Source organism: Denticeps clupeoides, chromosome 1 (genome assembly GCF_900700375.1).
Source record: "Denticeps clupeoides chromosome 1, fDenClu1.1, whole genome shotgun sequence".
Classification (NCBI taxonomy): domain Eukaryota; kingdom Metazoa; phylum Chordata; class Actinopteri; order Clupeiformes; family Denticipitidae; genus Denticeps; species Denticeps clupeoides.
This window is the reverse complement of record NC_041707.1, coordinates 1,682,893-1,700,552: the sequence shown is the minus strand read 5'-3', so window position 1 is coordinate 1,700,552 and position 17,660 is coordinate 1,682,893. Positions and strand designations below refer to the sequence as shown.

At 50.9% G+C, this 17,660-nt stretch overlaps 1 protein-coding gene across 6 annotated transcripts; it reads right to left on the bottom strand.

Moving 5' to 3' along the window:
* Positions 1–666: 666 nt before the first annotated feature.
* On the bottom strand, positions 667–17,536 carry LOC114791990 (alpha-(1,6)-fucosyltransferase-like). Of its 6 annotated transcripts, none has more exons than XM_028982683.1 (11): positions 17,145–17,536; positions 9,951–10,080; positions 5,345–5,756; positions 4,831–4,904; positions 4,557–4,719; positions 4,020–4,134; positions 3,667–3,904; positions 3,296–3,542; positions 3,022–3,198; positions 2,780–2,930; positions 667–1,921 (listed from the first exon to the last, which is right to left on the bottom strand). In XM_028982683.1, the coding sequence occupies exons 3-11, from the start codon at positions 5,545–5,547 to the stop codon at positions 1,592–1,594; spliced, it is 1,698 nt and encodes a 565-aa protein (XP_028838516.1). In that variant the 5' UTR covers positions 5,548–5,756; positions 9,951–10,080; positions 17,145–17,536; the 3' UTR covers positions 667–1,591. The 6 variants fall into 6 exon arrangements, with proteins under 6 accessions (XP_028838516.1, XP_028838507.1, XP_028838534.1 ...); XM_028982674.1 differs by having other exon boundaries at positions 9,972–10,080; XM_028982701.1 differs by lacking the exon at positions 17,145–17,536 and adding an exon at positions 16,532–16,797 and having other exon boundaries at positions 9,972–10,080.
* Positions 17,537–17,660: the final 124 nt, after the last annotated feature.

Below are 17,660 nucleotides of genomic sequence, written 5' to 3'. Positions count from 1 at the left end.
TTCAAGCAGCATGTGGACACAATGAAGTTTTCTGCAGGCTTCATGAGGTAGAATTTTGGAAGACTGATCATTCTCAGGGGCTGGGTGTGGGTCGGGACAGCTGGTGTGTGGAGATAAGACCACCATGGCTGCTGCTCCTAAATTACCACGGATATCAGATCCAAGTACAGATTTTGTATAAGAACTAGCAAAAGAGTCGAGACATAGTTACATCATGACAAGCCCAGCTGATCTTCAGCCCACATCAGCACTCATAGGACAGAGATCGTTTCACCAGATCATTTCATCAAAATCCCCATCTATTCATGAACCTCTTCGTTCCTCATTCACTACGACAATCAAATCACAATGAATCAATCTGTAGCATATGCTGGACAACAAGTCTCAACCGTGGAGGCTCCACCGTACACGATGTAAAGGAACTGCTACTGCTGCCTTGGTCCCAGATACCACAACAGATACCTTCATGGGCAGTGATGATGGTGTATAATGTCGTCTCAAGAGGCCAATCTTCTCAGTCTATAGTTAACTGGATCTTCTGACAACACGTTCACAGTTATGAGACTGAATACTAATAATCAATCACTGCTGAGATAATTACAGGTTCGTCTGCTTATTTACTCCTATTTCTGCAATGATCAGGAAAAAAAAAAAAAAAAGACAAGACAGGTTGGTGGACCGGTTTATTGGTCAGCTTCATCAAAGACAATGCCCCAACAGAGAGAAGATGTTCATGATGGACAACGATGTTCATGATGGACGAAAACCCTGATGAGTGGCTGTTTCCCACTCCCATCAGTTTTTTTACCATCATCGTTCATATCCACATTGATGGTATGTGGTGTAATAATAATAATAATAATAATAATTCATTCATTATTACCATCCTTTCATTTTCCACTTTAGTTAATAACAATAAAAACAAACAAACAAATAAAAACACAGAAGCGCTGTGGAGTGTAAGATAATCTGTTTAACTTATAGGCACCAAATTAAAAAAAGTCGCACGCGCACTATGGCAGTTGTGAGAAAGTAAGAGCAGGAGGACGGAGGAGAAGTACGGCGACGGCGCGTCTGAAGGTGTGGTGCAGAATGTGGCGAAGGCGTGGTCATGTGACGGGAGGAGAGGAAGGTCCTGCAGCTCACAGCAGATGGAGATGGAGGAGAAATTTGAAGGTTCTCATTGGTTCCTCACAGTCCGTCCGCTGCAGAACCCAGCTGGTTCTGTTTCAGTTTTAAACAAGGTTCCGGAGACACGAGATTCCCTTCATTTACCCGGAGGCGGAGTCAGTCAGTGCGTATCCCCGCGACTGTCCCGCTGGGGGCGTCGGCACCCAAGAAATCAACAGGTAGAGAGAGCGTCCAACACACCGCAACGAGTCTTAAAATCCCCCCCCCCCCCCACACACACACACACACAACTAAAACCATTAAACCACTCTCTCATACATACACACACACACACACACACACAACTAAAACCGTTAAACTGCTCTCTCACACACACACACACACACACACAAGTGCATTCCCTTTTGCGGAGTCCTGTTCCTGACTCCACCCTGAAGAGCAGCGGGTGTGGCGGTGCGTCTCACGGCGTCAGCAGCCTGTCGGCGTCGGGGTACGTGGGGTACTTCACCGTCTCCACCTTCTCCTTCACCTTGTACGAGGGGTAGAGGCCGGTGCGGCCGCTCTTGCGGTTGATCCCTTTGGAGAAGCCGTCCCAGTGGTTTCCCGCCACGCCGATGACGTCGCCGGGCTCCAGCGGGATCTCGTCCGTGCCGTGCGGCTGGTGCCTGTAAATCGCCACCTGGTTGTGGGCGTTCTGCCCTCCGAAGTAGTAGATGTCGTCCAGAGAGTGAAAGTGGGACGAGGCGTCAGGGTGGAGCGTCTGCATGATTTCGTACGCAACGCGGCACACCTGCAGGAAAGCACAATCACACACACACACACACACACACACACACACACACACACACACACACACACACACAATGAGCAAGGAGAAATTTTATCTGAACCAGGGCCCCGTCCACATAAGAACGTTTTTCGGTAACGTTTCTATGTGGTAGTAGTAGCCTAGTGGGTAAGACACTCGCCTATGAACCAGAATCAAACCCCACTTACTACCATCGTGTCCCTGAGCAAGACACTTAACCCTGAGTGTCTCCAGGGGGGACTGTCCCTGTAACTACTGATTGTAAGTCGCTCTGGATAAGGGCGTCTGGTAAATGCTATAAATGTAAATGTATCTGATCTGGCGCATTAACACGGACGTAAAACTATTAAAACGCAGTTATTCCACATCAACTCCACCACTCGTCCCTGGCGTATTAAAGTAAAGTGACATGTGATACACAGCAGCACAGCACACGGTGCACACAGTGAAATTTGTCCTCTGCATTTAACCCATCACCCTGAGGGGACCTCAGTGGCACCTTGGCGGATCGGGATTCGAACCGGCAACCTTCTGATTACGGGGCTGCTTCCTTAACCTCTAGGCCACCGCTGGCCCACTTATCCTCTATACGCTGCACATTTCTAATGAAAAGACGAGGCTGGAGAAGAACCAGACGGCAAACGAGGAGGTCGGGGAGTTACAGCACCACCTACAGGTGTGGAGGGGGATTAAAACAGCGTTCGGGACATTCTCTGCATCCATGTGTGGACGGAGGTTTTTTAGGAACTGAAAAGCCGTTTTAGAGAAAAGCATTTTTATGTGGACGCGGCCTACGTTCTGCACAACTTCCTTAAGTTCCGTTAGTAAAGGCAGCAGCACCTGCGAGGAGAAGGTGCACACCAGGAAGTTGGACTGAGACAGGAAGTGGATGTCCAGGATGACGCCCTTGAGGGAATTCTCAGTGTAGCGGTTGTGCAGGCCGGCCGACCAGGAGATGGAGTTATCACTGATGAACTCGTACTCAGGGTACCTGTGGGAGGAGCAAACAGGACATACACTCAGCATGCATACTTATACACATGCACCCAGACACACACACACACACACACACACACACTCACTTGGTCTTGGCCTCCTGCAGCAGGGCGGGGTCGTCAGTGGCGAGGTACACGCGTTTCTTGTCGATGTGGGTTCTGAGCGCCAACATGCTGTAATGTTCCTCAACGTGCTGCATGTATTCCTCTATGGGGTGAAACGCCGCCTCGGTCCCGACCTTGTCGGTCCTCCGAACGTGCACTCTGACACACACACGCACACACACACGGTTCCTGTCAGTGGGTGAAAAAAGCTCCCTGCATGGGCAGAAGAGTGGGCGGAGCCGGTGGAGCATCTCACCCAATGACTGGATGCTTGAACCCAAGCCTGGTGGTGGCTTCCTGGATCTCCTTCTCCAGCCAAGGCTGAGGGCGGATCAGGTACTTCACAAACTGCGACACCCACCAGACTGATGGGTCGCCATGGAGACGGTGCAGGCGGTCGGCGAGGTCCTCTGGGATGGCCAGAGGCAGGTAGGGCGGCCGCGGGTGGAGGCTGTCCACGATGGGCAGCTCCACCACCTGAACGCTCTGGTCATTCGCCTCACCTGGTGACAAGAGGCAATTGGTGCATTTTATGATGCAATTGACATTTAGAATGAATTCTTATTCATTAAACAAATCACGTGAGAGAATCAGGTGTGGGGTAGACGTCGGACGGAACAGACCCACCTGACCAGTGTCCAGTGGAGGTCCCGGTGCGGTCAGTGCAGGTCTCGCTGACGGGCAGGAAGACCGACTCCCAGCCCGCGGTGGCGTAGCGCCAGTTGTGTGACTCCAAGATGAGGGTCCGCTGCGTGCCGTACGCAATCATGAAGCAGTAAACCACATGATGCAGCTGACAGCCGTAGCCACACCCCTTATTAATGTTACACACCAGCTTACGGGCTTTACTACAGTCCGCAGGGTTCTACACACACACACACACACACACACACACACAAGATCTCGTCAGCAGTGGTGCTTTGGACAGGAAGGGCCCAATGTGGGTGGGTCCAATGTGAGGTGACAGTAGGGCGGGGTACCTGCAGGTAAGTGATGCGGTTCTGGACCAGAGCGGTCAGCTCTCTGGCCTCCTTCTCCCTCCAGTCTCCTGCTCCGTCAGCTTCGCTCAGGTAGTGCAGGTCCATCATTACTGACCTGGGCAGCGCAAAGGTTCAAAGGTCACGCACGGTGCCAACGGCCGAAATGGGAACACAACGGGTACGTGTTTTCCTGGTTGCGAGAGTGTGTGTACGTAGGTAGCTGTAGTAGCCTAGTGGGTAACACACTCATAGCAAGACACTGAACCCGGAGTGTCTCCAGGGGGACGGTCCCTGTCACTACTGATCGTAGGGCGCTCTGGATGTGTGTGTAGAACAATATTGGAGAACAATATTGAATTGGTGCTCAGAGAAGAGAATCTCTTTCTCTAGACAGGTCATTATTTAAAAAAAAATCTGCAATAAATGAAGGTAAATCAATATTTGATCAACGATTGACATGCATTTGTTACGTTAACGTGGTTTCCACTGGTTTATATCGGTGTCCGAGACGTCTACACAGTATTGTATGTGTGTCACCTCTCCTGGTGTCCCATGTCCTGCAGCAGGGTGTCGACATGTTTCTGTAGCTCCGCCCTCTCGACGCTGGCAAGTTTTTTTATCTCGCTGCGGGTGAAGAACCAGAGCTCCCTCACACCGTTCTCTATCTTCCGTCTCAGCTCCTCCTGGTCCTTCCCAGGGCCTGGGGTCAAAGGTCACCACAGACACGATATCGTATGTCAATGAACTTCACAGCATGCGGTTTGCCTAGTAACTTTTAACGATGGAAATGCAATGGTGTGTGTGATCTCACCATCAGCTGGCACACTCTTGATCGGTTCCTTTGGCCGAACGGCCACAGCACCCTCCACTGGACCCTCAGGCAGCCTGGAGAGGCAGTATGTGTGTGTGTGTGTGTGTGTGTGTGTTAAAAAGGCAGACAGATTAACACATCATAGGGAAAGACATCAGCAACAGTAGATTTAATATTAAACGAGAGACGGTACCTCGGGTTTGGTGTGTCATTACAGTTAAATGACTGCACTCAATTAATCTTTAAACTTTTATGTGTGTGTGTGTGTGTGTGTGTGTGTGTGTTTAGGTGTGTCCTGTCTGGCTAACATCCTTCACCACAGCCAGGTACAAGAGATAAGTAGTGGACATGTCCATAAACACACACACACACACACACACACACACACACACACACACACACACACACACACACACACAAAAACCAACAGCTATATACACTTGAGTTTAAAATGACGTCTATTACGATGTATTTCATTTCTCCTGTGGAGTTTATTCAAATGAAATGAACTGACCGCAGTGTCTCGGCCATCCTCCTCAGATCCTCGTTCTGCTGTTTGAGACGCTCCAGCTTGGCAAGGATCTTGGACAGCTCCCGACTGGAACGTTCCGGATGCTCACTGTCACGCACCAGGTGCCCCCCGATGTAGAACAGCAGGGTTCCCCAGGCCAACAGAACCAGCATAATCCAGCGCCACGACCCAGTCCATGGTCTCATGTTTATCTTGGTGCTGCCCGACTCGGGGCTGGGGTCAGAGAGAGTGTGTGTGTTGTCAGGGTCACAATGCCGCCCCTCCCGGCATCTTCATAATCATCATCGTTTCAAAGGAAAGTCAGTCTTCGCTGCATTAAAACATGGCTGCTGTGTCTGGTCCAGTCCTCCGGCCACTGATCCAGGGTCAGTGCAGGTCCTGGTCTAGAATCCCCCTGTCAGAACACAGGAAACAAATAAGGATGTTGAGCTGCTTCCTCTCACCGAGGCCAAGTTAACAAGCCACGTTGCTACTTTCACTGCATCGCACTACGAATTGTGCAGCAAGGTGTTCCTGACAACTGCTTAACAAAGACATACCATGAAACAAACCAGAGGGTCACCACAGCCACCACCACCGTTACAACTACAGCTATAGGGATCTTCAAATGGACCATTATGGACACGTAATCTAGACCATGACACTGACTACATCCTGGACTTCTCCAACCCTACAACTGTAGGACTTATTATTATATCATCCCCAACCCTGCACTGACACCATTTGCAGGCTCACTCTACCCTGGAAGGGGGTCCCTCTCTGTATCACTCCTTCCCAACATTTCTTCCTTTCTTTGTTTCTCTCTCCTAGAGTTTTTTTTTTTGTGTGGAGTTTTTCCTTGTGTGCAGAAGGGTCAAGTGTGGGGGGTGTCAACTGTAGGGCCTGTCAAAGCCCATTGAGACATACTGTATGTGATTTTGGGCTATATAAGAAAGAAATGTTGTTGTTGTTGATGTTGTGGTCAAGCGGTGTAGACGGGTGTTGAAGTCGGGCGGCAAGGAGTAGTGGTGGCCTGGCGGGTAAAACACCGGACCCGAAAATCAGAAGGTCACCAGTTCGAATCTCTAAACTGCCAAGGTGCCACTGAGGCCCCCTTGATCACACGCTGCTCCCCGGGCGCCTGTCATGGTGCCCAATGGTGATGGTTAAATACAGAGGACACGTTTCACCGTGTCACCGCGTGCTGTGCTGCAGTTTGATGTAGACAGGCGATGCAGTGGGGTTGTGTAGCCGGGCGTTGTCTCATCCTGATTTGACCCGGGGTTAAAAACTGATCACAGATATTGAGCCCAGCCACTGAGGACGCAGGTGACGGTGTATTTGTTGGTAACAGTGCAGTGGGGCGGTGTATTTGTTGGTGACGGTCCCAGGTCTGGGGGAGGGTTGTGTCAGAACCAGACCGGCTGATCCGCCGTAGCGACACCTAGTGGGAGCAGCTAAAAGAAGATAAATGTCCGTTGTCGTCAACACAAAATCAATCAGCTCCGCCCCACATCTCCTTGGCAACCAGTGGGAGTGTTTCAGTGTTGCTGACTGGCAGCTACTGCCTCACCGCTGGGCAGGATGCCGCTTTCAGAAAGGAAATGAAACTTTATGCACTTTGAGAAACCAGATCTTGGCTCAAACATACGCCAGGATGGCTCCGTGCTTGTAAAATTCTCATTCTAATCAAGACCCATTTATATTTTTCATTAATCATTAATAATTGATCACAGCGCAGGAATTAAACCCTGGCTCTTCAGTCGGAATCTAAAACACAGCCCCTGCACGCCGGGAAGTAAAATGCTCTCAGATTTTTCAACAATATTTTCAATGGTCGCCACAGGCATGTTCTATATTAAAGTGGTGCATAACAAATAAAAAGATCTATTTTTAATGTTTTCACAATGCATTATGCATGTCAGCTTCATAGAATGCATCAGACATTATTTTTTAAAGATTTGCGGCAGTGCTTATATATAATTCTGCCACACACATGTAACACACACACACGTGTCTTAGTGTTGTATTTATATGTGTGTGTGAGTTTTTTTCTTAACACATGCTGAGTGCTGTCCCACAAAAAAAGGGTGTGTGTGTGTGTGTGTGTGTGTGTGTGTGTGTGTATGTGTGTGCATGCATGAGTTTGCATGCATCTGTGTATGCATGTATGAGTCCTTGTTTTGGGTGAAAAGAATCACCACCTGCTGTTTCTGTGGAAACCAGTGGATTAACACTAGCGGTGTGAACATTCACTGGTCTCCCGATTCCATTATTGATTCATATAATCAATTTTCTTTTACATTAAGTCACTTTATGTGTCAAATAAACGCTGCATGCAATGTTTTCTTGGAAATCCTGATGAACATTTACATTTACAGTATTTACCAGACGCCCTTATCCAGAGCAACTTACAATCAGTAGTTACAAGGACAGTCCCTCCCTGGAGACACTCAGGGTTAAGTGTCTTGCTCAGGGACACGGTGGTAGTAAGTGGGGTTTGAATCTGGGTCTTCTGGTTCATAGGAGTGTGTGTTACCCGCTAAACAGCATTAAGCAAACACCAGTGAAACGCCAACCAAACGCAGCTACAAGTCTCTTTCCGAAATTCAGCCTTGGTGGAGAATTCCAGCCACTTTGATCCCACAATGAGATTTCCCAGGACGCGCCATTTCACTGTCTGTAGCTTTAAATGCTAATGAGGATGAGAGAGGCGGGATGAGGAGGAGAGCGGCCTATAGAAGTTGAGGGGGCATTCGTGGAAATGACATCATCAACACGATCCACCAACCACAATGTTTGGCGCAGACAAGAAGTCGTGCCGGCGTTTTTCCAGAAACAGACAGGCTCGGGGACTCGTATTAAAGGGTGGTTGTAGCCTAGTGGGTAACACACTCGCCTATGAACCAAAAGACCCGGGTTCAAATCCCACTTACTACCATTGTGTCCCTGAGCAAGACACTCAACCCTGAGTGTCTCCAGGGGGGGACTGTCCCTGTTACTACTGGTTGTAAGTCGCTCTGGATAAGGGCGTCTGATAAATGCTGTAAATGTATTAGTGTTCAATCATCTCACAAAGTCACATTTTCATAGAATTTTTTTCTCCGCCACCAGAAAACCAGAACACACACACACAGTTATTGATTGGTATTATGATATTATGACAAGTGAAGAGAAGATCATTGGTTACCTGGTAGTGGGCGGGATTTATCAGGCAGCAGGTCAACTGAATGGATCTGAGTGACGTTAACAAGGACCAGATTTGGGTCATAACATCTCTAAGTGTGTGTGAGGAGTGGAGATACAAACGGAGCTGTTGATGGTGAAATTCAGCAGCTGCACAGTTCAGCTCAGCTTACTGCATGTTCAGGGTGACCTGGACGTCTCAAGTGACACCTGTGTGTGTGTGTGTATCAGGTGACTGGTAACAACACATGCAACAAGAACAAGTTGCAGGTGGGCAGGGCGGGATTGTTCCATGAACTCAGTGTGAATGTGCGAGAGACAGAGGGGACAAGGAGATGCTGTGAAGATGACGATGAAGGCGTCACCAACTTCACCAACATCATGTAATAATGGTAAACAATGAGAATTAAATAATATTCAGTTCTGAATGGGCCGAGAGGCTGAATCACTTTAAATATCATTCCACCTGACTACATGGGGCAGTGGTGACCTAGCGGTTAAGGAAGCGGCCCCGTAATCAGAAGGTTGCCGGTTCGAATCCCGATCCGCCAAGGTACCACTGAGGTGCCACTGAGCAAAGCACCGTCCCCACACACTGCTCCCCGGGCGCCGGTCATGGCTGCCCACTGCTCACTCAGGGTGATGGGTTAAATGCAGAGGACAAATTTCACTGTGTGCACCGTGTGCTGTGCTGCTGTGTATCACATGTGACAATCACTTCACTTAAAACTTAACTTACATTGTACAAGGTCACACAGTCACCTGACCAGCCGTATCTGAAGGACCAGAATTAAATCTGGAAACCGATTAAATCACAATCATTATCCAGTCAGACACACACACCCACACAAAGTCCATCTCACCCTGTGGAACCTCCTCAGCTCATTATTATTTCTACGCGTGTTGCTGCACATCAGGTTCTTCCGTGAAAACGTGGACCCCGCCATCGCAGCCCCGCCCCCCGACTGTATGGTGTATCTGTTACCCCGGTGGGGAAGCACCATGCGCCATCTGCTCTCACCACCTCCCTCTTCAGAAGCGGGCGTGGCAGTCGCCATCGCAGCGCTGACCTGGCACGCAGACGGTCCTAGAAAATCATGCGACCAGGACGACCTCTGAACCTGGACAAGCTTCGTATTCTGTGTCATTTTGACAGTAATTCTGATGGAAAGAAGATGACCATCACACACACAAACACTCAAGGAGGGGGCGGGTCTAATAAAGTCCAAGGAGACGTAACTCCGGAACCTTCACACGTTTGACAGCCGTAAAAGGACGAGCAACACTGAATGTGCAGGGGACAAGGAGGCGCTTTGGAGCCGAACCCTCAGTGGTAAGAGCTGAATTCTAACTACCCATCGTCCCCCCGAGACCGCAGGGCCATCGATCAACATCTCTTCAACCTGGTGCACGTGTGACTGACCGACGGTGACGTGTGACGTACAGGGAGTGGGCGGGTCCAGACTGATGCTGCTGCCGCCGCTATGATTGGTCCAGATCAGGAGTCGGCAACCCGCGGCTCTGGGGCACTTTCATCCTTACTCTGCGGCACCCTGTGGTTTTGGAGAAAAGAAAAAAAAAAAAAGAAGTGCATTTTGAATAAATTTGAAGATTGTTGTGATCTTGTAACATTAAGATGCAACGTGTGTCATTTTTTTTAAATATGCGTGGATGATTACATTTACATTTACAGCATTTACCAGACGCCCTTATCCAGAGCGACTTACAATCAGTAGTTACAGGGACAGTCCCCCCCTGGAGGCACTCAGGGTTAAGTGTCCTGCTCAGGGACTCGATGGTAGTAAGTGGGGTTTGAACCCGGGTCTTCTGGTTCACAGCGAGTGTGTTATCCGCTAGGTCACTACCACCCTGGTATGATGATTTTTCAATATGTGTCAAAAATGGCGTATATGCCTGCCACCGACACCAGAACTGTTGATCAATTTGTCCAACTAGGACAAACACGACTTCTCTTGGGGTGAATAAACACTTTCCAAATTACTGAGCGTTTAATTACATTCATATGTTGACTTAAACATATGAAAGTTGTGTAGAGTTAGCGTAGCGCCCACTACTTTAGAGCGACCAGATCTCCTCATTCCCCGAACATGTCCGGCCGGATTGTTTCATCAGACAGACAAGTGTACATTCAAGTGTTTAATGCACACAATAGCAATAGAAATAGTTCTTTTAACACGTGGCATAAAAGTAAAATAAAACAATATATGCAGCGTCGTCTTCATGTTTGTTGCGGCCGCTCTGTTCACTTTGGACCTTTTTTCTTATTCTCTTTACTTAGTAACTGGAAGCCGTATTTTTTTTAAAATAAAGGAGCATCATCGTCATCATCATCATCATCATCAGGAGAAAACCAGTTGGCTTGGTGCTGTAGCTCCGCCCACTTCTCAGAAAGAGTGTGAATCAGAGGAAAAGAAGCTCACACACACACACACACACACACACACGAGAGGGCGACTCTGATCTGTGACAGTAAAACGTCACTCGTCCCACAGAAAAGAATGTAAATAATCCGGTACACAATGGAGTCGCCACACAGTACACTGCTCCATTGTACGTGTGGGGTGGAGCTTTTCATGAATGCATGTAAATAAGAAGCCATAGAACAAGAGAAGTGTGTGTCACAAAGGAACAGTGAGATACCAGGACGCGGAGCGCAGGAACGACGCGATTGGACCATTTCCTCCCGGCCAACTACACACTGAAACAGACAATTCACCTAAACGTTCTACCGTCCCACCAGCAGGAGACCAGCAAGTCCTCACGGTCATGACCGTAAAGCCGAAACTTGCCTCTGAGGATCCTGGTGAAATAAACAAACTAATAACCCCTCTCATGTTCACCGGGAACACAACCCGGACCCACAGGAAACATAATAGAGGAACGGCCCCAGACTCCGCCCAGTTTCTGGGGAAAAGGACCAGTGCGATGGAGAGGAGAGATAATGGAGCGGCAAACGTGTGTTTACGGTTACACAGCACCAACACAGGAATGCGGGGTGCGTGTCCAGGAGAGACAAACCACAGGGATTACACACACACACACACACACATTTTCCAGAGAGACTTACAATCAGTAGTCACAGGGACAGTCCCCCTGAAGACGCTCAGTAGTAAGTGGGTCTTCTGGTTCATACCCGCTACGCTACTACCACCCTACACACACACAAAAGCAAGTGCGTGGGTTGGTACCACTCCCAGTACAATTAGACGCCAGAATTCTCCGTTATGATTGGCTGTGAAAATCCTGGTTGATGGCGTAGAAGAAGGCGTGTTGGTGGACATGGCTGCCATAGGAACCGTTTATAGTTAAAGAGCCGTTTATATTCGCAGGCTACACACACGCTGCCGTTATTACTGCTCGGTTACCAGCCTCGCTCTGGCGGATCAGGTGTACGTACAGCAACACACACACACACCTGTACGGTGCTCAGGTAACCCCTCCGTGTGCAAGGCCGTCTAATCCTGATCCGAGTTCAGCACCGTGCAGCGATCAGGATTAGATCGATAATCCACTAATCAGATTAAACACAAACTTCCGTTCAAGCACACACGTGTGTGTGTGTGTGTGTGTGTGCGCGTGTGTCACGGACACGATGCTGCGCGTATTTCCCCGTGAAGCTCGACCAGACTGTAATGCTGCAGGGGTCCAGTCTGGATCCCCACGCCAGCAGGGACCCCGGGACAGGCCGTCTGCCCCACATTTTAGGTAAAGCAGTCAATATCTGCAGGAGACACCGAGCGAGGAGACGTTCTGCACAGTCGGTGAGGTCCAACGGCGGAAAAATTCCGGAGGAGACCAAAGGTGGAGAAAAAAAGGAGATGAAAAACACGCGCACACACACACACACAAACTACAAGTGTAGTTCTGGAACAGTCCAGTGCACGCTGCGTTTCCATTGGTTACATCCCTGCTGCACCGCGGAGGCGACCCGAGGGAGTCCGCAAGGCGAAGGTCCACAGAACATCGAGTTACTCTCCTGACTCGGGGAACGGCGATCCAATCGGGCCAATCCGGCAGGCCCCGCCCACAATCCTCTTAGTGGCGAAATCCTGCCCGGCCGGCCTCAGAGGTCACATTCCACGACGGATCACCGGACCTTGCGTCCCGGGTGCGGGTCCGGGTTCCACCTCGTCCACGCGGACGTTTTTACCGTTTCACCGGCGTCCAGCATTTCGGCAGAAAAAAGCCTGGTTCGGACGGGGCCGTAACTCTCGTCGCATCTAAAAGATCACGTGAAGCCACGCAGAAAAGCTGATGGGGTGCGGCGTGATGCATCGATAATCGGAATCGGATAGTCGGAGGGCAGCCGGGTTCCGGGTTTATTGATCTTATTGACCGTACGAGCAGGTCAGGAGGTCAGCAGAACACGGGGACATGGCAGGTGAGCCTGCGGGAACACGGGAGGGGTCAGTCCGTCCCGCCGTTCCTCGTCCTCCGTGCTCCTGAACGGCGAAGGACCAGTTCCGCCACGTCTCGCATTTCTGCCGTTCCACAAAACATAATCCCCTGATGACAGCAGCTATACAGAGTTCACCGCCGGCGTTCCACCGGATTCCGAGGAGATAACGGGCGGCCACGTTCCTCGTTAGAGGACAAGTTACGAGGAGCACGTCGCGAACAAGTCAAACCGCAATTTCAGATTTCGGCAGCAGCCACGCGCCAACATATTTAATTCTTCGGAGCTTGGATTCCTCAACGGGACGCTAGAAAATTTTCCATTACGATTTTTCGATGCAGAGCGACTTACAATCAGTAGTTACAGGGACAGTCCCCCCCTGGAGACACTCAGGGTTCAGTGTCCTGCTCAGGGACACGATGGTAGTAAGTGGGGTTTGAACCTGGGTCTTCTGGTTCATAGGCGAGCATGTTACCCACTAGGCCACCACCACCCTAAAATGGATGCTGAGGAGGTGAAAGGGAGGCTAGACTTTTTACATAAACAGTATTTACCAGACGTCCTTATCCAGAGTGACTTACAATCAGTAAAGTGATGCGATTGTCACTTGTGATACACAGCAGCACAGCACACGGTGCACACAGTGAAATGTGTCCTCTGCATTTGACCACCCCTTGCTGAGCAGTGGGCAGCCATGACAGGCGCCCGGGGAGCAGTGTGTGGGGACGGTGCTTTGCTCAGTGGCACCTCAGTGGCACCTTGGCGGATCGGGATTCGAACCGGCAACCTTCTGATTAAAGGGCCGCTTCCTTAACCGCTAGGCCACCACTGCCCCCGCTAGGCCACCACTGCCCCCAGTAGTGACAGGGACAGCCCCCCCCCTGGAGACACTCAGGATTAAGTGTCCTGCTCAAATGAGGTTTGAACCTGAGACTTTGTGCTCTTCTGGTTCAGAGGTTAGTGTCGTAGCCACTAGGCTACTAGCACTTATCTTACAGAAATGGCAGATTACAGTAATAACTATCATTACATCCGTTCAACGCCGGTGCCGTGAGATGGACAGAAAACAGAAATATGATTTTCAGGGTCGTGTGGCTGAATTAGAACGCCGGTCGCACCAACATGAGCGAAAACCGGAACGTTCGCTATTCCAAGTTTCAACCCACAAGACGGCAGTTGAGTAACCAGCCCCGTTCATGAACTGGTTTCTGTACGGCGCGGTAAAAGGGCTGAATTCTGAAGGAATTCTCGGCCAGCGTGACCTGTTCATGCAGCAATCCGTGGCCGCCGGAAAGCCCGATCTGACCTGCTGGACACGCCGAATGAACCATAGCCAGGCGCTGGTGAAACACGTCTTCAGCAGCAGCATCTCAGGTCACAGAAAGAAATCTTTTTTTTTTTTTTTAAAGACCGACCAGACACCTGGTCGCGTGTTCTGGGGGAGGTCCGTCACCATCTTCAGTCGAAGTGCTGCTGGTGTGGAAGATCTCGCAGACATTGTCACATCGAACCTGAAACATCACGTCGACCACAATGACTTTTTATTGCCAAGACGCAAAGTCGTAATTGTGCCGTGCGTCGCTTGTACGAAGCCGCCCGGTGACGGGCGGGGGCCTGAAGATGCGCGTTTCTTCTGCGGCGCTGCACGATGATGGAGAGGAGAGGGCGTAATAGCAGCGCCAACGCCGCCGCCTCAGGGCACTCGATTCTGCGCCTGTCTGTCCCGATTTGTCCACTCGTCCTGCTCGGTGGTGTCATGTGACCGGGGCCTGGGGTGGCAAACTGGTCACTGTAACGCTCACGGAGGTCACCCGGGGTCACGCAGACACGGTCAGTGCGTGATCATGATGTCAACTTTCAGAAAGAGAACGTGGGAGGGGCTTGACCCATAATGATACGCCCACATGCCAGTTGCTCCACCCCTTTATGATCTCAGCGGGGTGGAGGTTGTAAGCACCTTTATCAAAAAGCAGGAAACATCCAAACTGATCTGAGGTCAGAGGTCGGCTAAAGGACAGAGGTCAGAGTCCTGACTCCGCCCCAAGCATTTAGATCCACCACATGTTCCACATCCATACGGGACAGGGACTGGAATTGATTATTTTTTATTGATACTGACGGCATTATTGATTCAGCTCATCTGCCCGATTCTATATTGATAAACCCCGCAGAAGATGGTGGTGGAGGAAATGTCACCTTTCCACCACTACTTGACACACACACACACACACACACACACACACACACACACACACACACACACACACACACACACACACACCAGACCGCACCCATCAGCTGTGTGTGTGCGGAAGCCTAGCGGGTAACACACTCACTTATAAAAAAGGGAGACCACAGAGTCGCAGGTTCAAACCCCACTTACTACCATCGGGTCCCTGAGCAGGACACCGGAGTGTCTCCAGGGGGGGACTGTCCCCGTCACTACTGGTTGTAAGCCGCTCTGGATAAGGGCTCCTGGTAAACGCCGTAAACGTAAACATCTCCTTTTCCAGATAAACCATCTCAATAACTTTCACCGTCCAACACAAATGAACAGTTTACTGTTCCTCTGATCTTACTGGTGTGTGTGTGTGTGTGTGTGTGTGTAGTTATAAATATAGCAGGAGTGCGGAAAACTGCTGTTGTTAATGTGTAACAGTTTTATGGGATAAAACACAACACCCTGAACACACTCACGCAGACAAACACCACGCCACAGATTACCCATAAATTACCCACCATTATCAGCCTGTACGGGTGGGCGGGTCGTGCTGACTAATGTGTGACCAGCGGAAAAAACCCCGCCCCACCTGAAACCACAACCATCATCATCATCATTATTACACCGGAGCTTCAACAGGGATCGGACCCAACAGAACCTTCTGGACTAATCAGGTTGCAATCTTCTCACATTCGGTCATTGATATTGATCATGTATCGATACGCCGGGGTCCAGCAGCATCTGTCCTGGGCAAATTCCTTTCTGCCGCTGTTCTGTACATTCTGGGGTGGTAGTAGCCAAGCAGACCAGAAGAGCACAAAGTCCCAGGTTGGAACCCCACTTACTACCATCGTGAACCCCGAGTTTAAGTGGGGCAGTGGTGGCCTAGCGGTTAAGGAAGCGGCCCCATAATCAGAAGGTGCCACTGAGCAAGGCGCCGTCCCCACACACTGCCCCCCGGGCGCCTGTCATGGTGCCCACTGCTCACCGAGGGTGACGGTTAAATACAGAGGACACGTTTCACCACGTCACCGTGTGCAGTGCTTCATAATGACAATCAATCACTTCTCTTTCTGAGTGTCTCCAGGGGGGACTGTCCCTGTAACTACTGATTTATCCTGGGGCAGTGGTGGCCTAGCGGGTAAGGAAACTGACCAGTAATCAGAAGGTTGCCGGTTCCAATATCAAGGTGCCACTGAGGTCCCCTTGATGAAGGGACCGTCCCCACACGCTCCTCCCCAGGCGCCTGTCATGGCTGCCCACTGCTCACCAAGGGTGACGGTTAAAAGCTGAGGACACGTTTCACCGCGTCACTGTGTGCTGTGCTGCAGTGTTTCACAATGACAATCACTTCACTTTCACTTACTAGTCTTCTGTAGAAATTCCTCCCTCACCAGGGCTGGTACCAGAAGGTTCTTGTGAAACCATATAAACAAATATTGACCCACAGCAGGAATCCTCAAGTTCACCTGAAAACCAAAGGGGACCGGAGACGGGACCTGACCGGGACAAAACACACCGACTCGTTCGCCGGCGACACGCAGCGAGATGGGACGTCGCCTGGCGCTCACTTTTACGCCAGGTGACAGTGTGTGGCGCTATCACGTGACCCAGAACATTTACCAACACACAGAAAACACGCGTTCATGCGCGGTTCTACACAATATTATACACACACACACACACACACACACACACACACACACACACGCCGGTCAGCAGGCATCGGGCTCCAGCACCCACTGACCGTAGCAGGGCGTGGGTGCTGCAGGTCGGCTCGAATGGAACACAAAGAGACCCCGGTGGGACGTGAACCGGCGGAGCCGGACGGCCGCCGCGCTTTTGTCTCCGCGGCGCGTATAAGGCGGGACGGGCGCGGGTCGGGAGCGTCGGTGTCCCGGACTCGGTCGCTGCAGCGGCGGCCCCGCCGCCAGCAACAGGCCGCTGCCTCCCGCCGACAGAGAGCCGAGAGCCCTCACCTGCCTCCTGGTTCCCGCGGCGGGCGGGTGCCGGTCCGAGTCCGGTCGAGGCGCTGGGCGGCGGACCTGCGTGAGGTGGGGAAGCGGGGAGAGGAAGTGTGGAGCGGCCGCCTGGTATCCGCGGACCGCCGCCGCCGCCGCCACCTCTACTGCTGCTGCTGCTGCTGCCGCCGCCGGAGATCACGGTTGCCAGGACGCGTCCGTCCAACACGCAACGTTCTCCGTGGAAAGTACCCAGTCAGCGTCACACCATTCGCCCGCCGTCGCGCTGAAAGCATTGCGTGTGGTCGGAAGAGTTGCGGTTAATCTATGCAGATGGCGTCGGTTGTTAAAAGAAAAAGCCAACCAGGCGGATTTTCACGCCCCATTCTGGCAACCCCCATGAAGCGGCGCTCGAGTGGCACTGCGCATGCGCGGGTCAGACCGTTTCACTCTAGCGGTTTACTCCGCTCATCGCCACTGCGAAACACAGGGAAATAAAAATAAAAATGGGATGTGGTTCGTTCTGCATTTCCA

Coding starts and splice junctions, on each gene's coding strand:
- LOC114791990 (XM_028982683.1), bottom strand. CDS start 5,547: ATGAGACCATGGACTGGGTCGTGGCGCTGGATTATGCTGGTTCTGTTG. Junction 4,135..4,556: donor GACATGGGACACCAGGAGAG/GTGACACACATA, acceptor TGCGCTGCCCAG/GTCAGTAATGATGGACCTGC. Junction 1,922..2,779: donor TGTGCACCTTCTCCTCGCAG/GTGCTGCTGCCT, acceptor GCTTTCCTGCAG/GTGTGCCGCGTTGCGTACGA.